Raw genomic sequence first — 24013 nt, 5'->3', positions numbered from 1 at the left:
TTAAAATATTGACATTTTTAACAAAAAAATTGCAATATTTCATAAATAAAACTTGATAACAAAAAATGGATTGCGGCATTGAGTTCAGCTTAAAAAAATAGTTCAAAATGATGGGTCACAACACCCCCTTCATATTTAAAATAATTTATCACATTTCAAAATGGCGGATCCAAGATGGCGGCCGAAAAAAATACATCAATCATAACCAAGTGAAAATAGGTTGACAGTTACTGGTAGTGTATACTTATCTTTATCTAGCACTATTTTGAGATTATGGTCTTAGTTTGTTAATGCACAATGTTAAAATGGGCTAAAAATAAAGTTTTAAAAAGCCCTCATAACTTTTGAATGAATCAAGATTTTTAAAAACGGTTTGCGGCATTGTAATCAGGGTAAAAATTAGTTCGAAATAATGGGTCACAACCCCACCTTTACATTTGAAAAAAATAATTTGCATCCAATATGGTGGATCCAAGATGGCGGCCGGAAATGACCACCTTGTCAAAATGAAGTACTTACTACCCAACAATGTTTGGAAGTGGTCTGGGATTGATATTTGAAAAAATGTAGAAAAAAGTTGGGGGGGGGGGACAATTAAAACTCACCCTGTATATGTATTGTTTGTATATTGTATATATATTGTACATAGATTAATTGTTTCATAAATTATATTTTTAAGAGTGTTGTCTATTGTCATTACAGGGTTTTTGTGAATTACAAGGTAAAGTTATTAGATGAACAAAGTTATTCATCAAGATAAAGAAAATAATAAGTTGTAAGACATATTGACTGAAATGAACCACTATGTTTTATAAGTTTTTATAGATAGAGTGAGCTGGTTGAATTATAAACTGCACACTTGAGTCTTAATATCTTAAACTCCTTTGTATATTTTTTTAATGATGAGTGTTAACTTATCTTAATCATTTATTGAAAAATGACAAACTCAATTATAAAAGAACTGCACAATTAAACTCATGAAACTGTCATCTTTGTATTTTATACAAATAGAAAAAAATTATATTTATTCTAATTATTAAAATGACACACTCAATTAAAAAAGAACTGCACATTTAATCTCATGAAACCGTCATGTTTGTATTTTATTTTTAACCCTTTAATGTAAACCCACATTTAAGTACCTATCTATAACATTTTTGATGGCACAACTTAATATGCAGTGTAATTAAATTTAAAGTTGTAAGTTATCTTATTATTGGACAAGGAAAAAAAATAGGATATTGTTAAAATCAATAAACGTTAATTAATGAAAACCACCAACAAATGTATGCCAGGTTTTACTAATCTCGTCCCACTCTATACCAGAGAATATAAAAACGTATACTTTGTTTGTATCACGAGACATTAGCAGCCTTTAATATAGATATATTATTATTATTTACAAAAACATTAATCGGTTGTGCTTCAAATAGATTTTCAACGATTGCCTTAGAATGAAATGTACAGTTTTGATTAATTTATTACAATAATGTCAACGCATACAATAATAAGGCAACGCAATTCAACTCAATAACTCAAATGAAAGGTAGGACCTAGCGCTGCACGATAACGTATCAACGTCTGCTGGCGTCGAGGAGCGCGGGGGTCCATGCGGCTTGCGCCCGTCATCGAGGTAGACTTCTGGAGTGATCGCTAAATGGGGCAAAAACGGTCCGTGCTGGAAAGCGGTGGTAGGCAAGAACGAATTCGGGCGTATTTCAGTATCGTGCGCGCTGCAGTTTACTCGCTGTTGTAGCTCAACGGAAAAGCTCCAGTCAAATAAAACTTATATATTCTTAATTTACATAAACATCGGATTCTGACAGTATAAGTATCTTTTATTGTAATAATTATTTCGAATTTTAATAATTGAAAATATAGAAGACTTACCAGAGACTGACATGGAAAAGTCACTAAGGGAGGAAAATTTTTATTTTTGGGTTACAAACAAACTTCTAGCGGGAAAGTTGTAGCCAATGAGTTGATCTTAACTTTCAAATCAACCAATTTGTGATAAAATGATTGCGTCATTATTAAATCGTTTGGAAACGAGCGTGGGACGGTACCGCGCCGCCACCGCACGGCCACTCCCGGAGTACCCGGTCCCGGTTGTGTAGCTTTGTCGATATGCATTTTCAGAAAACAATCTAGAACGTTTATTAATAAGTATTTGTATAGGATCTTATCGAAAATACATACTTTCCTTTCCACATATGTACTTTAGGAGTAAAATTAACAATCAAGTTTAAGATTAAATTTATAAATTTGTTTTCAGCTATACAAACGACCAATGTTCATTCAAATCAAATTGATTATTTGCCATACTTTAAAAACAAGAAGAATATTTGGAGATTTTAACGGGTAAATTTCATGAATGACAACCCAAAATCTGGGATTTTTCGTGAATGCAGTGGTAGCACTGCCAGGCATTGATAGGACCGAGATGTTTTTTGTTTGTTTACGAGCAGCGCACACTTGAGTTGGGCGTCTTATCATCTCTGTCATCGTTTGTTGATATTTTAATGCACTGGACTTTCAGTTTTAAAATGTTACCAATGTTCCAAGATGGTAACATCCTGTGCAGCTATTAATTGTACTCATTCAGACTAGTAGTCATTTCAAAGATTTGATTTTTAAAAACCACCCAGCAAATGGTTTAGACGAAGTAAACCATCGAGTAATGCTAATTAAAGCAATTGGTAGTTTATTTTTAAAGGTAATTGGCCATCACAAAACCAGGGAAGCTACAAGTGCTTCCAACTTGCCTAATCTTGGGTTAAGACAAAAATTAACCAAACTGATTTCTAAATGTTTAGGATTTAAGATCTAAAAATCTAGACATAAATGTTATTAAGGTGTTAATGTTTGTATATAATGTTTTTTATCTTATTTGAGTTCAAATAGATAATGTATATTTAATAATAATAAATTATTTTGATTCGTTGAAAGTGTTCTTATTGCCTTTTATTTCATTTTAATTTATAAACATGAGACCAATCTCTAATTATTACAGTAATTGGACTGTTATGACCCTCTATCCAAATTTATTTCAAAAGCCAAAACATGTTTAAAAATATTATACAAATGTTTTAGGGAAATATTCCAATTTGTTTTTAATAAAATAAAATAAAACATGTCACTGACAAGAAAATTACACTAAAAGTTGAAGTTAATCGTGTTTTAAAAATACACCTGATGTGAAAGTAAGAATGAAATTAATTCCGAAAGAACCACAATCTATTAGAGAATACAATTCAATCGTTCATTTGTCCTAAAAAAAATCATGTCGTCTGGAAACAAAATAAAAGTAGGCGCGCGTCGCGATTTTCCCTATCCCGCCCATCTTAGCGCTGGCGTTCTTGCCTACCACGGGCTGCTCACAACTACTCGCGGCCGGACCGAAAAACGGTTCGCTTCAACACGGGCGCGATCACTCCAGAAGTCTACCTCGATGGCGCCCGTACGCAAATGGTGCGTGCGTGCGTGCACTAGCGCTGCGTAGACGTAGTGGACGATCCTCGAAACTCATAAGTCCTCCCACCAATTCCCCTCCAACGGCACGATTGACAAAACAGCGCTGTGCGCGGCGAACCTGAACATCGTTCTGAGATTTTCGAGCTGGGGTATACCACAGCCTTAAGATTTGCAGATACATTAACCTAACTGCCACATACGGTTCCCACGCTCCGAACTGCTTGCCTTTACTACTTCCTTTGCCACTTTCAACGTCGTGGACCTGTTTCCCTCCCTTCCCATAGCATTTAAGTATTGAAGATACATTAATCCAACTGCCACAAACGGTTCCCACACTCCGCGATGCTTGCCATTACTACTTCCTTCACCACTTCCAAAGTCGTGGATCTGTTTTCTCCCTTCCCATAGCATTTAAGTATTGCAGATACATTAACCTAACTGCCACAGACGGTTCCCACGCTCCGAACTGCTTGCTTTTACTACTTCCTTTGCCACTTTCAACGTCGTGGTCCTGTTTCCCTCCCTTCCCATAGAATTTAAATATTGCAGATACATTAATCCAACTGCCACAAACGGTTCCTACACTCCGCAATGCTTGCCTTTACTACTATCTTTCCACTTCCTACGTCGTGGACCTGTTTCCCACCCTTCATTGCCATGAAGCCGTTGTATTTTAAGTATTGCAGATACGTAAATCAAGCTGCCACAAACGGTTCCCACGCTCCGCACTGCTTGCCTTTACTACTTCATTTACCACTTTCAACGTCGTGGACCTGTTCCCTCCCTTCCCATAGCATTAAGGTATTGCAGATATCCTAACTGCCACAGAGGATTCCCAAACTCCACACGGCTCACATTTTACATCATGGACCTTTTTCTCTCCCTTCCAATATCATTTTAGTATTGCAGATACATTAATCTAACTGCCACAGACGATTCCTTCATCGAACGACTCCGTAAAATACTTAATATAGTAAAATAGAAATCTTCCAGTGGTTGAAAACTCGACCAAAAACATGTAATGTACAGACCACAGACAATATAATACTTTAACCTTTAATACTTTTACATTAAAGTATTATATTGTCTGTGGTACAGACTTCTCTATTTTCACCCCACACTGTAAAGAACACATGTGATTGGAATTTGTTTGGATTTTCTGTATATTTTTTGTTGTTATTTTGTCACCAGCATAGCAACCCATAAGGCCTATGTTAAATTTTTTAACATTTCAAATTCATTTTTCGCGCTTATTTTTGAGCCTATTTTAACTTATAAATTTATCCAGCAGTATGGCTAGGCTAGCTGTCGTAAGTTTTGCCAAAGTTTTTTAGTATATAAGATTGTTTACTAAACCAATAAAAAGTTTTGCTATATAATTTAATAAAAGATAAACCTCGGTAATTTGCTACGCAGTTAATATCCCTATTATTATGCAATGGAAACACAATTAAAATGTTAAAGGATTCTGGTATTATTCCCGTTTTAAAACAATTATTGTAGATTTTAAGTAGTTTAATTAGTAAAACCTGAGGCGCATTTTTGTAAAATTCATACGGAATTCTATCGCAACCCGGTGCTTTGTTATTGTTTAGCACTGGACAAGATAACTCAGCGAGAGTGAACTCACTATCAAGGTATGCATCTACGATAAAAGGTTCTGCGTAACTTAACTTATCTACTAGTAAAGGTAGGTTGAGTAGGGTGTGAAAATGTTCAACCCACTCTTTCGATGCAATTTCCCCTACCTTCTTCCCTTCCTTTTTTTAAATTACACTGACTGCTTGCCAAAAACTCCTTGAATCTGATGTTTGATTTAAGTTGATAAATAAATTATCTTGGTACAATTGTTTCTTTTATCTACAAAGGGATCTAAAAGTTTTTTGCTCATGAGAGTACTGTAATTTTACTATTTGGCAGTTTGATTTCCTGTAACGATTTAACATCTTAAACCCCCCTTTTCTTTGAGCCAAACATTCGTTATCGAACCAAGGCTGTTTCCTAATAAAAGTACAAGATTTTTGTTGTGGCTTTAGTTTAAAGGCCGCTGCTTTAACAATTGTCTCTGTTAACTCTGATATAACTTTCTCGTTGTCCTCTATATTCGAAAACTGGAGCATGGCTCTATGAATTTCGTTGCTGTAAAATAAATCGTCATTTTTAGTCCATTTTAATTTAGGTTACAGAGATAGGATAACATTGTCATTCTCACTCTCAATCCCATTCTCGACTAGGACCCTTATCTCACTTCAACTGGCATGTGATCAGAACCTGGGCAACTGATAACCTTAAAATCGTTTACTACGCCTAAACAATCTGTAGATACTGCAGCTAAATCAATTACTGAGCTTCCCATGCCACATAGGAAAGTAAACTCTCCCTCATCATCACCTTTTGTCCTACCATTTAAAACTACTAACCCTAAATTCGTAAATAGATCTAATATTTTCTTACCTCTAGAATTTATTTTGGTATCTTTAGACCTTTTGCAACTAACTAACGAGTTATTAAAATGATCTATTGTTCCCTCAGTAAAATTCTGTTCAGCTCCTATTCGTCCATTAAGATCCCCAATCAAAACTAAATAATTAAGGCCAGAGCAGAGCTTCTGTCATTAAATTATCAACCTTGGATGGATAATAAAAATTATATTTGCTCTCTATGCAGTAATAGGCAAATAGAATCATTGTTTCATTACGTAACAGTATGTCCGATTCTAAGCAATATAAGATATTTTTGGCTAAAAGCACATTCTTTGAGTGAAGATGAATTCTTTGATTATTTAAATGGACGGGTTGGTGGGCTTTGGGTAGTTTTTTTTAAAGATGCTTTTTTTTAAAGTGTAAGATGGGATCTAATACAGGAGTTCAACTTTTAGACGACTGAGAAAAACAAGTAATCTCAAAAAGTATTTTTTCCTTGTTTGTGACTTTTGTTATAAATTCTGTTTATAGATAATTAAATGTAAAAATATGTATTTTATGTTAAGTTCATTATTTTATTTTCAGTCTTTTGTCAAGGAGTTATTTTCTGTTATTTATTCACAAACATAAATTAATGTGTCAACCAAACAGACGGTTTAGTAACCATTGTTTTTGTGTGTGCACATAAATGTGTATCATTGTGTAATGTTCCAAATTGTACAATAAAGCACATTTCATTTCAATACTCTTGAGTTCGGCAAGTCGCCGCTAGATGTCACTAGGTGTCACTCAAATCCACGTTCGCAACAGTTCGCCTATTCACCGCTAGGTGTCGACGACTTAAAATCCACTGTTGTTTAGTTATTTTAAGTAATTAAAATTGTATTAAAGCATAACAACAACCTTTAATTGCACTAAAACAAAACAAACAGGCTATTTATTCAAATAATTGCACTCTTTTTAGATTTAAAGTTATGCTCGTTAACTATGAAGCCTCTGTATCCGTTGACTCTCGCTCTGAATGTTTAGTTGCTCCTTGACTAGGCTACCTGGCTCACCCGTTAAGAACATGCGAGGTTCAGTGGTATTGAAAAACCACATTTACATTATTGTTTAAAAAGCCGAGAGTCGTTTCTCTTACTTGAGTTCGATAATTGGCTTATAAATCCATAACTTTGTTAATTGGTAGATAATATAATCAATGAATCGTGGACTAAATGAGTCAAAGAGCATGTTGATCACTTACGCATGTACAGGGAGTATTTAAAACAGAAGATAAAGCAAAGCAAACAAATTTAATAAATAACATTCTAATTAACGAGTTAGTTCTAAAGTATTGAATTTTTACGTGCACGATAACGCCAAATTTACTTATTTTATACTTAGCTATTAATATTTTACTAAAAACACCTTTTATTGACCTCCCTGTAGCAGCAAACCAAGGTACAATATCGAATTAGGCAAATGGAAATTCGCTTAATTTGCAGGTTGGCTGTGGCGGGGGTGTTTTTTATTATGATCAAAATATGTTCATAAAGAAGCAAACTACAACAGTTTACTTATTCTTATACGGAAAGTAAATAAAGAAACGTCTTATAACACTTAAAACATATATTTACGCTTATACTGTTACTCACCAGACGGTAAATATACAAAAAAGATGGTAAGTGGTGATCGATTTCGATTGGACACTCCAATCTTCATCAGACCCAATAGGCGAATGACATTATATTAATATTATATTCGATCACCCCTTACCATCTTTTTAGCGAATTTCCCATATAGGGAATAAGCTATTACCGTAGGTCTCATGGTAAGACCTAGACCCGGGACCGATTTTCTTTTTCGTTTTGAGAGAGAGACCAAAAACACCATCCGTTCAAATTCATATATATATATATATATATATATATATATATATATATATATATATATATATATATATATATATATATATATATATATATATTTATATATTTATATAATGTGTCCGTTAGCGCGATAACTTGAGCAAAAATGATCTGATTTTGATGAAATTTGGTACAAACGTGTAAACCTACGTTTATTCGAACGAGTTCGCGAACCAGCATAATCGGACCATGGGAACAGTGGTTTATGGGGGGTTTATGGGGTAAAAATGGGTTTTTTCCCATTTTTTACCCTAAAAACAAAAAATGTAGCAATTTCTTTCTCAACCATTTTGTAGAGCTTAAAAAAAGAAATAATTTAGTATATTGAAGCGCTGTTGTATGCCTAACGGTCATGGAGAAAATAAAAAAAGTGTAATTTAAAATTCCCATGTTATTCTTATGGAGAAAATGAAAACTGTTGTAGTTTACTTGTTTATGGATATATATTGATAAAATTTGGCAAATTTATTTATTTCATCCTATACTATTGATATATGGTCAAAAAACACTTTTTACCTTCCCCGTAGCAGCAAACCTAAGCACTTGTTAAATCTAATGTTATTTAAATAAATATGTCTTATTTATGGAAATATTTGAGTACAAATGTAATCAGACAAGTTGAAATTCACTTAGTCTGCAGGTTTTCTGCGGCGGGGCTATTTGTATATTTACCGTCTTGTGAGTAACAGTATAAGCGTAAATATATGTCTTAAGTGTTATAAGACGTTTCTTTATTTACTTTCCGTTAATTTAATAACACGTACAATGCTGACCTAGAAGTTATTTATTCTTATAACAACAACATGGTTACGACAAATTTATATTGTCAACCAATTTCCGTAAACTTAAAACGCTAGACGTAGTTGACATTAGAGTGTTACCGGTGCCAGTGACGAGTTGAGTAAACTTAAGCTATTGAATGCTTGCAAGAAATTGACACAGACATTCAATTAATTAATAGTAGTGGTAGTAGTACTAAAACTAGTATTAGTAGTAGTGAGGCTTTTGTAGCTTTGTATGAAATGTATTTGGTTTATAATGTTTTGTTGCATGAATAAATATTAAATAAGCAGATTCCTGCATATGCCACCCATTGGGATGAGCTTTGCAGTATCTCGAAACGAGGACACTTTATTGTCTTTGATAACATTTGAGAACAGAGAGTACCGTTACAGCCATTAGGATATTTTGCTCTTACAGCGATGCATCGAATGTTGGATTAAATGTTGTAGTTACTTTTCAATTTCAACACCAACAAACCAAAGTTATTGGGTTCATAAAAGTTGACGCTCATAACGTTTGTTTATCATAAGGTTATTGATCTGGTATAACGCTGATAATTCCATACAAATTGGTCAAAATTATGTATTCCGATTGCGTTTGAGCACAGATAATATAACCCCTACTACAGATATCTGGCATCTGGCTGAGGCCGCTAGGCCGCTGCGGCTGAGGGACCTGCGGGGAGGGAGGAAATAGTTAAATTTTTACTCGCAAGGTGTCGTGAGCGTCCTCGGTGCGGTGCAGCGCTGTGCCGTCGCCGTAGCCGTAGCTTACGTTGTCAGATGCAGATAGATGTGTTGTCGATCACGTCACTCTACAACTGCCGCGTCAGTGCTGGAGAATATCGGTACAAACATCTAGCTTGCTCTTGCTGAAAACAAGACGATAACTGAATAGAGATATTTTGTTCACTAATCTCTCTACATGACACTTCATTATGTCCTAAGTTTCGAATATTGATATACAACTTGTTCAATCTCTATTCGAAATATAAAATAGTTTTTGTAAAATTTTTATAAAAATTTATAAAACAATAGATATATACCGTACAATAGATAAGATAATTCAATAAGTAATAATTTAATAGTTACTGTATGTAATATTTTCCAATGATTTCGTAATGGAACGCTATACTGTATTGCAGAACATGAGATGATGCAGAATAAAATAATTTTTTAAATCAGAAAACTACATTGTAAATACTTCTTTTTGACAAACTCAGTAACCCTCTATGTGTTGTTTAAAATACAATTTCAATATTAACAGCTGTTTCGTTAAAAGTAGTAAAAAATAATCCATATGACGATAGCGTAAACAAATCTGGGAAGGGAACTTTTAAAGGATTGCTTAAGGGTCAAACTTTTGAAGCCCTTTATCAAAATATCGTTTTAATTCCCATTTTGCGTTGCGCTAGATCTTAAGATTTAAAATTACACCTCGATCATAAAAATCTGTGAAGTAGCTCGGGTGAAAAAGGACTGTTACAGCTTATTTCATTAGGAATATAGATAATGTTAAACAAGACAATGACATATCACATGCGTAATACTAGATATTAGAGGGCAATTACTAACCGAAGAGCCGTTGATTTACATAAAACAGTCAATAAAATCAATTACAACAATGAATATTGGCCGATACGTGACAGAGCTGACCACGGGGGGTAGATGTCCGGGGGTAGATTTCCGGGGGTAGATGTCCGGGGGTAGATGTCCGGGGGTATATGTCCGGGGGTAGATGTCTGGGGGTAGATGTCCGGGGGTAGATGTCTGGGGGTAGATGTCCGGGGGTAGATGTCTGGGGGTAGATGTCCGGGGGTAGATGTCCGGGGGTAGATGTCCGGGGGTAGATGTCTGGGGGTAGATGTCCGGGGGTAGATGTCCGGGGGTAGATGTCCGGGGGTAGATGTCCGGGGGTAGATGTCCGGGGGTAGATGTCCGGGGGTAGATGTCTGGGGGTAGATGTCCGGGGGTAGATGTCCGGGGGTAGATGTCTGGGGGTAGATGTCCGGGGGTAGATTTCCAGTCGCGGGCTGTTTCTCGACCGTGTATAGGCCCCGCCCCTCGTGACGTCAAAATGACGTAGGCGTTTTTTCATGGGGGTAAATATCCGGGGTAGAAATCCGCTACCCCCGCGAACCTTTTGAGTTCATTATTTATTTTAAGTTAGTAGTGGTTATATTATCTGTGGTTTGAGCTACACACGGAGACGAAGAAAAAATACTGCGCATACGTGTGGGTCGTATTTACATGATTGAAATGAAAATCATCCTGCACAATTGAAAGACTATTACGCAATCTTAATTTACATCAATTAATGCTACAAATGATTAATTAATGCAATGAGATTAAATCTTGGAATCACTTAAGCCTATAACAAAACCACGAAATTTGTTTTGAAGGTGTAATGCGGGATAAACTAGAATATATATAAACACTTACATCATCGTTCGTAACAGTTCTTGAATACTTCTTACTACTTACTTGAATATAGAAAGTTCGTATATTCTCTGCTAGATAGCTCTTACATCGTGGTTCACAAAAGTGCACCCATTTTTATATTTCAAAATATTTCGCAAATTGGAAATGTTCGTTTAAAGGGTAAAAAGAGTGTGTTTTTTTAAACACACACAACTAGACTGTAACAAACTGTAGATTGTATTAGGTTGGGCGGTATTATTATCAACTATTGTACTTATGTGCTCTTTGCACTCCATGATAAATGAAATACTGTACTGTATTATTAATTTTTTAATATCTGCTTTTTGTCCATTTTTAATGGTACAATTTTGTTTTATTCAGCATTGCCTCCAGGATTGATTTAAGACAGTATAAAATAGGTTTACGGCCTTACGTCAAGGATTGACGACGTAAGGTACGTAAACCTATTTTATACTGTCACAATTTTGTTATTGAGTCTAGATTTTTTGAAATTAATCAAAGTGTTATTTATTTTTAACTTCGAAATTTTTAGTAGCCTTCCTAACCCGATTAAAGAATATTCAAATAAAATAAGTTTCTTAAGTCACTTCGCAGACACCTAATTGCTAGTGTAAATAGAAATAAGTGTTATGATACCTTAGTTAATTGTTTTTTATAAATAATGCTAATAAGATCTAGTAGTTCTACGGTTATGTGTGTTAATAAAATAATAATTTAATAACTTTTGATTTTGATTGTTTAGTTCTTCTCTATCCGATTTTTTGTCATCCATCCATTCTTATAAACATAAAGCCATGATCCTAATATTTTACAAATTGTATGTAAATGTCTTTTCGCCACAACACACAGTAAGCGTCTCTATTCAATACTTCTCTATACTATTTTTAGACCAGAATATAATTGTTTACAGAAAATGGCGGTAAAGTCAGCTGGAGTACCGTACATTCATTCACTTGTCATTCATGTAATAAATAGGCTTTAAACCTCTCTGGCCGGTCGCGCGTGATAGACTCGTTCATCGCAACCATGCAAATACAGTATTGCAAATCAGCCTTAGAGTTTATATCACTTCGATTGACGACTGTCAGCATGTAAAGTGCCTGATAATATTTATTGCAATAAATTAAAAATTTATTTACCACAGAAAAACAATGACGATAGCGTATATTGTGAAGTTACACCTTTGACATGTAACAAACACTTGTGTTTATATCGATGAGTTACACACGAAGTAGAGAGAAGTAAAAGTAACGGTGATGACACCTAAGTTTATAAGCCAATCGTCGCTCTCCGATAGAGTAACAACTCTCGGCTTTTCAAATATTGATACCGTACTTTTATAACTACAAGAGTTGATGCATTAACAGTGGCCAGTTGGGGTAGTCATGTTTTACTCGCCCAAAAGTTGTTGCGAGAGTCAACGGATTCAGAGGTTTCTTACATAGCTAACATGACTTTAAATAGATTAAGTGTACGTTATATTGTACGAACAGTTTGCGTTGATTTATTCTTTCGCTTAGGGATGAGTTTTTTGTTGGGTTTTATTTAATTTAAATTATATATAAACAAACACATGACGGTGGATTACTAAATAGGTTGCAAACGACTTTATTATACTATTTATTATAATGTTATTTATTTTATACTGAGCTATTAATATTTTACTAAAAAATGCATTTTAGTTATAGTTTTCTTGTAGCAGCAAACCTAGGTACTCATTAAACCTAATGTTATTTAAATAGATTTACGCCACACTACATTATTTTGACGAACTTCCCACGCAAGGATTTAGTCCAGAAAACCGCTGTTTGCCGCCAGCTTATTCAAATGGGGTTTCATTGCGTAATACTGTTCTGCAATGAGTTTTGCCGGACACCAATCAGCTGATTATACTGTATTTGCGTGGCAATGATTTAGTTATAAACAAAAACATAACCTCTCTTAGAGGTTATGACTAGTGATGTTTAGTCCTTTAGTTGGTGGAAGTATATATGGATTTGTACGAATTAAGTAGTATGGCGTAAACTATCGTACGTAACTCGTCCAAAATGTGTGTACCGGACTCGTATGGTAATCCCGTACTCGACTTCGTCTCGCACGGGAACGACCACACTCGTCCGGTAAACACTTATTTTCAGGACTAGTAACGTAATATACTATTATTTGAAAATCAATTGTATGTATATGAAAATGGAGTTTTCCGTCTGTAAATAAATACATAAATTCAGACAAATGGAAATTCGCTTAGTCGGCAGGTTTTCTGCGGCGGGGGTATTTTATATTATCACAGAATGGTAACAGAATGACATTAATTTAAAGTATGTTGTTATATTATTTTCTTATATTATCAACTATTGTACTTATGTGCTCTTTGCACTCCATGATATATGAAATACTGTACTGTATTATTAATTTTGTAATATCTGTTTTTTTGTCATTCATACCACAACTCCACAACAAAAAAAAAGTACATACACTACGATATACCAAATCTATGTTTCTTACTAACAAAAATCTATTCACCATTTAATTATCTTGCAAATAATATTGTGTTTACTGATGGACAACCACAGAGAACATTGAGGTCTCATGGGTAAAAATACCCAGACCGCCTTTTCGGCAAGGAGAAAAAAAAGGTAAATTCAATCAAACGTCAAAAATTGGCAAAATTGCTGATGATGGTTATGTCAGAGTCAGGGGTTGTCAAATTAAAATTCTCAGAATTACTATTTTGCTAAAATAATTAATATTGTTGGATGAGATTGGTTGGTGGAATTGCGGAATCATGGTAGGTAGAGTATGCTTAGCAATATTAAAAGTGATTTAGGCCTAAGATAGCATAAAATACAGGTCCAGAAATTAACCTTAAATTAATGAATTGCGTTTTAGCTTCAAACATAACCTAACTCATAGACTATTATTTCGTAGGATATTTGATAAAAATAATCCGTGGTAATGTTTAATATGAGGAATTCATTTCCAATATAATTTTTGACGTTATTGGACGATCAAAGTTTTAAATTTATTGTATTAAGTTAGGCCTAAGTTTAATTGCTAGATTTTCTGATCATTTGGATAGGCCCTTGATATGATTAATAGGCTAGGCTAGGCCATTTGTGTTTTACCCTTTTGTAAAATTTACTCTGGAAATTGTTCCTTAGAAATGGTCTGGATCTCTAGCGTAACAATAAATAAAAAACAAAACAAATCAGGTTCATCATTCGTTCAAGTTTTCTGTACCTACGATTGCAGGTCATGGTCCAATATTAATATTTTCTCTAATTTTAAACAATAAGCATAACTTACTCGTTGTAATTTGGCCTACATATCTTACAATTCTCTTAATGAAGACCTGAGCTTAACTTATACAACTTAGGCCTAGCCAAGGTTTAAATCTGTTGGGAATCAAACATAGGCTACTCCATTACATTGGGTCATTGTTCAATTTTTGATTAACAGATTGACAAAAATGTAAAAATGTAGACCCTTTGTCCTTTAAAATAACGGAAAACGGGCTGTGTTGACAAATGAATGAAGGCCTGTTTTCAAAGTGTGTATCACTACTTTTTCAATGTGCATTATTTGAAGTTGGTCAGATGTTCATCCTATTCTTTAGCTTTGCAAGGACTTATACTGCTTTAGATCTGTTCTTTAAACTGAATACTACCAGCAATGTATAGTTGGTGCACAGAGAAGTAAGGTGCAGAGGAAAAACTGAGGTACACACTGGCACCGGTAACATTCTAATGTCAACTACGTCTAGCGATATTATTTAATCTGAACAGTGACCATACAGTAGCAAATGAAGGAATGAGAGTCAAAACACCAAAATACTCAATATTCTATGGCCTTCATGTCCATGCAAATCTAAATGCTAACAAAATGGCTGCGACTAGCTGTATGAAGCCAAGTAAGTAGTTAGGCCTACTTTTCTTGGAAATTTCAGTTTGAAAGAGGTTGTGATGAAAATCACTATCTCAATCAACATGAAAGTAGGCCTAGCTAAAATTCCTCTAAACTACTAAAAAATGTAGTTCGCTACAGCTAAAGCTACAAAAAAGTAGTCCGCTACTACAGTGACTACTTCCCAAAACTGGTGTCTAGGGCGAAATCCAACACCACCCTCCTCGCCATCATGTACTAACGCTCATGGTGAAGGAAGACCTGTGTCCTTTGCATTATGAATTTCAGAGCAATGCTCATCGCTCAGGATCTTCCTTGCTCGTCACCAGTATATTTCCAGCACAACATTATAGAGCTGAAAGCGCACGGTTGTCCTATAAGAGAGTTTCCTCTTAACCTTTGTTCTCTGTGGTTTTTGGCAGTTCATTGCTAAGTAAAAGAGAATTGGCCAACAAAAAAGATTGAAGGAGTACAAAACCCTGGTAACTCACAAAATGTAAAAAAAAATCCCAAACTTTGTGTTGTCTCTGACATATGATATGTGTTTCTGCAATTATTGGTGATGATTCATTTTTGGCAGTAGACTGCATTAACGTCTAACTCGTCAACATGTGATCTCCATAATCATCTCTTACACTAAGAAATTTCTAATATAACGCTGTTCAGGATGTTAATATTTTAGCTACGGTACCTATTTTGTATTATCTTATTTTGTTATAGAAGTTCTTATTTTATTCTCTTATATATTACACCACATAGTGTCACATCTTCTTTTATTTGCAATATACACTATTAATACAATATAAATTAGGACGCTACACTCGCCAAGAGATTCAAGAGATTTATTGAACCATTAAGTAATTAATTGCCAAGTTTGTGACAAGGCAGCCTCGCAAAAGCGAAAACAGTCTTTTTTGTTGGATTCCGACAAGTACTTTATTCTCACCGTAAAGTACTGTCTGAAGATGAAACAACTATAAACCATCTGTCAACTAAGGTGTAACACAAACCCGTGACTGTGCGAGCCCGTCTGGCCACAGTCTGTGTGTGTATCGTCACAATATAGATGTAGATCATATATAAATAGTGTAGCCTATACTGTATATATGCCTAGTGTGAATAAAAGAAGATGCCACACTTTGTTGTGAAATATAGGCCTATCAGAGAATAGAATAAGAATTTGGTTCTGCAATATTAAAAAACTAGGTACCTACTACAAAAAGGAAACTCAAATACTATTTCAAAATCTTGCCACTAATAAACCAAAACAAACATTCGCTAAGATAAAATTCTAAATAAACTGCATATTTTCTGAAATTGAACACTTAAAAGGTATTCAAAACATCTATTTATTGGTAGAACTTTCCAGGGGGACGCTGCAAGGGAGAAATGGGACACAGAGACAATGAGAGAGCACAGAAATGACTGGAGCTTGGCAGCAGACATTCACCTTTTCTCTTATATGCAACAGTTTTCTCAGGTTTGTTTCTTGCTTAGTGAATTATCTTTTTAGACTAATATTATATTTTATTCTTTAGTTAAACCCTACTCAATGTACCTTAAACTGTAGGCCTAACTGTTCAGTGTAATACTTTAGTTACCTTAATGGAATTAGAATCACCCACAAGCAGGGTATAGGCTGGGATAAAATTTGTTTGAGAAAAATGCTACAAACTCTTGATCAACTGTATCAAAAATGTTATTCTTTAAGTATAAAAAAATTGCCGGTAATATTACATGTTTGAACATTACATATTCAATATTATTTAAGTAGCAAATTTGCTATAGCCTGCAAAAACAATGTATTTAGCTTTTTGAAGTTGTATATAGTTGTGTATAGCAAAATGCTAAAAATGCTACCGCAGCTTAAACCCTGCCTACAAGTATTTTTTTATATTTTAATTTTCTTTGTCAATATCTACGTCAGTGGCATTTAGCATAAAATAATTTTAAACCTTTTTTCTGGAAAGCAGTTTCAAACCCCAATTAGTCTTGATATACACCGGGATCAACCCAGTCTCTCCGATGTCGATTCCAACCCGTGGGGCCTGGGTTATAAAATTGTAACCAAGAAACTTGGCACCCGCTCTCCACCTTCCGTCATGGACAGGGTCACTATGGAGAGGATAGTTGAGTCCCTTTTCCCGGCTCATACGTTGTGCCCACTGCGGGATTTCGGAAGGGTGGACGACGTCCCTCTTTTCAGCCCTGAAGACGGCCGTCCTATCCCTGAAGAACAATAAGGCTTCTGGACCTGATGGGGTACCTACCCGGCGAAGTCCTCAAGAAGGTTTTGACAACTAACCTCTTGATCCTTTGGCGCATGTACAACGCATGCCTAGCCGAAGGAGTCTTCCCCTCGTGCTGGAAAACAGCTAGGCTGGTGCTTGTTGGGAAGGGGAAGGGAGACCCAGACCTGCCATCCTTCTACAGACTTTTGTGTATGTTGGATACGGCTGGCAAAGTCCTCGAGAAGATGATCCGTTCCCGGCTGAATTCAGCCGTGGTCGCTGCGGGGGACCTATCCCCTCGACAGTATGGATTCAGGATGGGGCGATCTACTGTTGACGCTGTTGAGGAGGTGAAGCAAGCCGTGATGAAAGCTGAGGATTTTAACCACTACTCTCGTAGAGTTGTGCTGCTCGTAACACTCGATGTGCGAAACGCATTTAATTCCGCGAGGTGGTGCGATATGCTGGATGCTCTGGAGAACACTTTCCACGTTACGGCATACCTCATGCGTATCATAGAGGATTATCTCTGGTTCCGCCTCCTCATGTATGACACTACAGAAGGCCCACGGACGATGAGTGTCACTTCCGGTGCTGCCCAAGGTTCCATACTCGGCCCAGACCTCTGGAATGTCGCGTACGACAGCCTTCTGAGGTCTGAAATGCCTGAGGAAACTGTTTTGGTTGGGTTCGCAGACGACGTTGCAGTTTTAATAGCTGTACGTAGCATTGAGCTGGCTCAGCTAAAGCTGAACCGAGTTATGCGTACCATTAATACATGGATGGCAGACCACAGTCTCTCGCTCGCTTTGAGCAAAACTCAGATTGTTTTATTAACAAAAAAACGGATTGACACCATCAAATCCGGCCCCTACTGCTGTTGAGGGTTGGGGCCGTCAAAGTCCAGACCGTTCGCTCTGCCAAGTACCTTGGATAGTAAGCTTAGCTGGCGGGATCAGATTTTCCGTACGGCGGACAAGACCGCTAGGGTGGTCCTCTAGGGTGAGGACAATTGGACCTGTGTGTCACATTACATCCAGGGTATTCCTCCATGCCAAGAAGCTCGACCTTGACCGGGATGCGGCGCAGGTCATAAAGTATCTAAATGGAAACGGTGAGAGCCCTGAGGGCTTAGGTCACATGTTAGCCTGACTTGAAGTAGTGTGACAAACAATTCCAGGTCTGTGTCCAACAGAGTAGAGGGGGTTTTTTTTAGTGAGTTGTCTGTGATAGATTCAGGAGTCTCACACTACAGGCTGGCTACCTGTGTGCGTAAAAGCATTTTCCCTCCTCTCCCTTAAAAAAAATATAAAAAAATCCCAGTCCCTCACACACCAACGTCCGAGACATAAAGCACAAGGCTAAACAGACAGACATTCAGCATTTTTAATACGCTACTTTATCATTAAATATTGTAAATACAGTAGAACTCCAATTATCCAAATCAATTGGGACCTAAACCCATTCGGATAGTCAAAAATTTGGATTTTGGATTTTATCTGAAATTCAGAGTCTTTTAAAGAAAATGGGCCTAGTCATGCCAAGCTTTTACTGTTGTATCCGTAGAATGTTCTGTGACGATTTCACGATCGGAAAATTCATGCTTTCACCGCAATCGCAGAGTACGTTTATGGTTTTCTGTGACTGCAGGAGACGATGATGGTGTCAAAACGACCTTGGGATATATTTGACTATCACTAATATGTATGTAATTGTTATTTGTGTATGTAACATTTGCAAATCAATCTTATATTATTCTCTATTTCAGAATCTGCTAAGCGAGACACACGGGACTTTGAAATGTCTGGATAATTTGGAATCAGACATAGCTACAACTTGTGTTGAGGTTGGCAACATTGGCAACCGGTTCTGGACGCTTTCGGATACTCAGTTCGTGGAGAACCGAGTGTATGATGATGATGACATTACCTCTCCAACTGCCCCACCAACGCTTCAGGTAGTATATAAGTTCTGTAGTATCAAAATCTGTCAGCTGTTCTCATTTATTTAGATAGTTCTCGCTATGGGCGTTTGATGTGGCAAATCGCACTGATGTTAATCCCGCAATATTGTTTTACTTACGTTTTCTCCTATGTGTGGGACAATAATTATTTTCAAAGGGCTTTGGACTGCTGCAACGGTCAGCTACCTTGTCTACGGTGTAAATGTTATCTGTGTTTTAATAATCCACCGAGTCGTGAAATTATGTTTTGTGTCCAAATCTGTGTGATATTGTCTTTTATGACTAACCGATGTAGTTGAACACCAACCCATGTTATTCTTATGGAAAATAAAAAAAAACTGTTGTAGTTAGTTTGTTTGTAGATATATATATTTTAATCAAATTTGACAATTTAGTTTATTTTATACTAAGCTATAAACATAAAAAATAAAAAAAAACACACATCTAATTTTCCTGTAACAGCAAATCTAAGTACCCATTAAAATTAATGTTTTTTTAAATAGGAAATAAATCTGACAATTTAAGAGAATATTTTAATAGAAATCTAGCAAGGTAAATGGAAATTTGCTAAGTCTGCAGGTTTGCTGTGGTGGGGGTACTATACTATTGTTTATATTTTATTGATTCTTACTGTTCTTAGATACTGATATTTGGCAGTCATTTTTTAAATTAGTGGTTAGGTTTGAAGTGTTTTATGTTATGCTTTTTTGATTTTATTTTATGTTTAAGTTGATCATATAAAACAATCCACACAACTGGTAATTGCACAAAGAGTGAATTAGTAATTGGGTAAGCATGAATTAGAAATTTACCATCTGTAATTTAAAGTGATATGGATTATTAACGACTCACAAATAACAGGAATGGCTTACACCTCAACTTCAAAGGTAAAACCATCCTGTCCAATCTTCTACTAAACAAACTGAGTCAGTCTGAGGCTCCCACTCCTAGACAGCTGTTCCCTGTTGGCTCTTCCCACACTCTCCGTTCTCGTACAATTTCTTCAAAACATTTTTTAGGCGAGGCTCGGAAACCGGAAGGAGTACCCTGGTCGCATTACCTCAAAAAGATCATAAGAGCAGTACCAAAAATCACCTCAAAGTAGTCCACCAAAATATTAGAGGGTTGCTTAACAAGATGGACGAACTTGAAATTTTCATAGATGACGAGCAGCCCGATATCTTATGCTTGTCTGAACACTTCTTGAAGAGCTATGAAATAAAAAATCTTATAATAAAGGGGTTTGACTATGTTAATGCGTACTGTAGGTCTAATACGAATGGTGGTGGAGTTTCGATTTGGTGTCGCCCCAAAATAAAATTCGACCCACTCGATGCCACAGAGTTCTGTATCGAAGGTGAAAGTGAATTAACAGCAATGTCAATTAATTTAGATGAGAATGAGAGGTTACTAATGGTGGCAGGTTACAGGCCACCCTCAGGCCAAATAGACACATTCTTGGATTGTATAAATGACCTCTTAGATAAGTATTCAGCCTCTCACTCTAGAACTTATGTGCTAGGGGATTTTAACATCGACATATCTACTGACAGTTTTGATAGTAGGAAATTAACTGCGACTATGTCGTCGTTTGGTCTCCTAAATGTGGTCCACTCCTATACACGGGAAGCTTTGGGCTCATGTACATTGATCGACCACATATTCTCAAACGATAATAACAACCTCAGGAGCGATGTCATAAAATCTTGTCTGTCCGACCACTATGCTCAATCAATTTTGATCAACACTAACTTGCCTGCTGATCGTTCAGGAGCGAAATTTACGTACGCTAGGAGTTTTAATTCCACCAATATAGAGACTTTTAAACATTGCCTTCAGCTAGAGAACTGGGGAGATCTGTACGAAGCTGAGAATATTGATAGTAAGTTTAATGCTTTCAATAGTACATTAAGTTATCATTTTGACATTGCATTTCCAAAAAGAATTAAAAAGCTTGATTCAAAAAACAAAAGACGAATTTCATTTTCAGCTGAACTTTTAAAGCTAAAAGAACAATGTCTTGTATACTATGAGAAGACAAAGCACCTCAACTCTGATAACGTTCTAAGACAATACTATCTGAGATTAAAAAATGAATATAGAAAACTAATTAGAGAATTAAAGACGAAAATGGTAATTGCCGAGATTGAAGAATCAGACAGTAAAACTAAAGGTATTTGGAAAGTAATAAATGAAAACAGACCAAGAAAAAAGAAGGCAATGGATAGTATTTGTATTAAGGATGACAGTGGTGGTGTAACCATTACTAATCCCAATGAAGTGTGCAACAGATTTAACAGTTTTTTTGCTGAAGTTGGTAGCTATAACAACAAAGGTGCGAGAAATCCTCCTAACTCCTGTAATTTAAACAATAGAAATATAATATCGTAATTTTTCTTGAAACCAGTGACTGAAGAAGAAATCAAAAGCATTATCAGTGAGCTAAAGAATAAAAGATCCTCAGGAGTTGATGAAATATCTCCGAAACTACTGAAAACCATTTCAGGTCTGATCTCATCACCACTCTGTCACATGATTAACTGCTCCTTCGTTGAGGGAAAATTCTCTTCCAATCTAAAACTGTCAATAGTAAGACCCGTTTTCAAGAAAGGGGACAAAACCAGTTGCAATAACTACAGGCCTATTAGTTTAATATCAACCTTTAGTAAAGTATTTGAGAAAGCAATGGTTAATAGATTATGGAGTTTCCTAGAGTCCCAAAACATCCTATATGAAAACCAGCACGGATTTGTAAAAAACAGATCGACAACCAGTGCCATGCTTGGTCTCATAAACAGAGTGGTGAGGGATATGGATTCACGTCAGAAAGTAGCAGGGATGTTCTTTGATTTTAGCAAAGCTTTTGACCTCGTGAACCATGATATACTGTTGAGAAAAATTAATGATCTGGGCATTAGAGGAGTAGCTCATGCTTGGTTTTCTTCGTACCTGAAAGACAGGCGACAGTTTGTTATGATACCAGCTGTAAATAAAAGTGGCTACTTGCAGAACCATTCCTCTTCAGAAGTCCCAGTCAGGAGAGGTGTGCCCCAGGGTTCCGTCTTGGGTCCGATTCTCTTCCTTATCTTCATAAATGATGTTCCATCCAGCTTGAATCTTGCAAACATATGCCTTTTTGCCGATGACACTTCTATCACCATTTCAAATCCCAGTATTCAGGCCTTAGAACAGACCCTATTTCTTGAATCCAACTGCCTGCTTCAGTGGTGTGAGGATAATGAACTAATCTTAAATGCCAACAAAACCACACTCCTTCAATTCAGCATTGCTCAGCATCGCACATCCACTGACATACATGTTCTTCTTGATGATACCACTATTTCCCCCTCCCCAGATGTAAAGTTCCTTGGTTTAATTCTAGACGAGAACCTCAAATTTCACAAGCATATCGATCACGTTTCAAACAAGATATCTGTTGGGATTTTCATGCTCCGCACTCTTAGACATACTGTTTCGTGTGAGGTCCTCTTGACAGCCTACTATGGACTAGTTTATCCTTATCTGACATATGCTGTACCTGTCTGGGGGTGTGAAAGCCAAAGGACTCAGTTCATATTCAGGCTTCAAAAAAAGGCTCTCCGAACTGTTTTTTCCCTTCACCGTCGTCAATCCTGCAGAGATGTCTTCAGATCACATAAAGTTCTAACTTTCCCTTCCATTTACATTTTAGAAACATTATCATTTATCAAGAAAAACCAATCATCATATAGCTCTCTAAGTATCCATAGTTATCGTCTCCGCAACAATTTCAATCTTTCAGTACCACGACACTCAACCACTTTCTTTCAGAAAAATTTCCACTTCAATGCAGTAAAAATTTTTAATGACCTCCCTCTCCCTTTGAAAGCCGAACAGGACATCGGAAAATTCAGGAAATTTGTTAAGTCCATGTTGATAAATAAGGTCTGCTACAGCGTCCGGGAATTTCCTGGTAGTCTTTAACCTTATTAAACATAAAAGAAAACAATTTGTATATAATGTATTTAGTAGTTAATTAATTTCATAAAAATGTAATCTCTTGACTTGGCCAATGCAATGTATTGTTAATCTGGTTGAATAAAGGACTTTGACTTTGACTTTGACAACTACTGTAACATTATATTTCAAGGGTGCCCCTAAAAACTGAAATTGTAAAATCCTACATTGCATTTTTGATGTATAAAAAAAACTTACTACCACAGTGTTGTTTAAAGACTTAATTTTTTGGAATAACATAAAGAATATCAAATATCCAGTCAATGTTTTGTTGTATTTAGGCCTAATGATGTAAACTGTAATGTTTAAATTGATTTTTGTTACATTCCAACTGCTTTAAGATATTTCATTTTAACACCAATACATTTTCTACTACTGTTTTCTTTTAAAACTTAATAATATCAACCATTTATGTAATAGGTCTTTTAAAGTGTGTTTTTCATATGAGGGCTGTCAAGAAAGTAACAGATGTTTTGTTATAAAAGAACGACAAAGTAAAAAATTATAATTTTATCTAGGTAGACTCAAGCTATTTTTCTACATAAACACTATTCAAATTGATACATTTTTTTTACTGCATTTATCATCTCCTATGTCCCCAAAAGAATTCAAATCAGTCAATTCCATTAACTGCCATTTTTTCACAGTTAATGTACAGGATGCGGCTAAAAAACCGATCCATTTTCTGTAGCGACCTGTTCAGCGACAGGTCATCTGAGGGTGGTGGGAGAAGGCTCATTAGAAAGCCTATGCAATGTCATTTTGTGTAGTCATAGAGCAGTGGTGATATGAGCTACGTGCGGTTGTTATCGAGTCGTTTTAAAAACTAATGGTTTAGTAATTGGAACTCAGCGGCAGTTCCGTGCTTTTATTCAGTTAAGTCGACATA

General features: G+C 35.9%; 1 protein-coding gene across 2 annotated transcripts in view; it reads left to right on the top strand.

Moving 5' to 3' along the window:
* Positions 1-13705: 13705 nt before the first annotated feature.
* The window catches only part of LOC128997963 (WASH complex subunit 2), a 34628-nt gene continuing 24320 nt past the window's right edge, over positions 13706-24013 (top strand). The window contains exons 1-3 of one of the 2 annotated variants that reach the window (XM_054423832.1): positions 13706-13819; positions 16304-16414; positions 18934-19122. In XM_054423832.1, coding sequence (XP_054279807.1) covers positions 13817-13819; positions 16304-16414; positions 18934-19122 — 303 coding nt within the window. In that variant the 5' untranslated portion in view covers positions 13706-13816. Of the gene's footprint in view, positions 13820-16293; positions 16415-18933; positions 19123-24013 lie in introns of both variants that reach the window. The other variant, XM_054423833.1, reaches the window with a different exon arrangement.

The sequence above is a fragment of the Macrosteles quadrilineatus genome, unplaced genomic scaffold (genome assembly GCF_028750875.1).
Source record: "Macrosteles quadrilineatus isolate MER2022 unplaced genomic scaffold, UCM_ALF_1.0 Scaffold_7__1_contigs__length_78375512, whole genome shotgun sequence".
NCBI classification, from domain to species: Eukaryota; Metazoa; Arthropoda; class Insecta; order Hemiptera; family Cicadellidae; genus Macrosteles; species Macrosteles quadrilineatus.
Note: the sequence above shows the minus strand (reverse complement) of the source record. Positions and strands in the feature narration are given on the sequence as shown.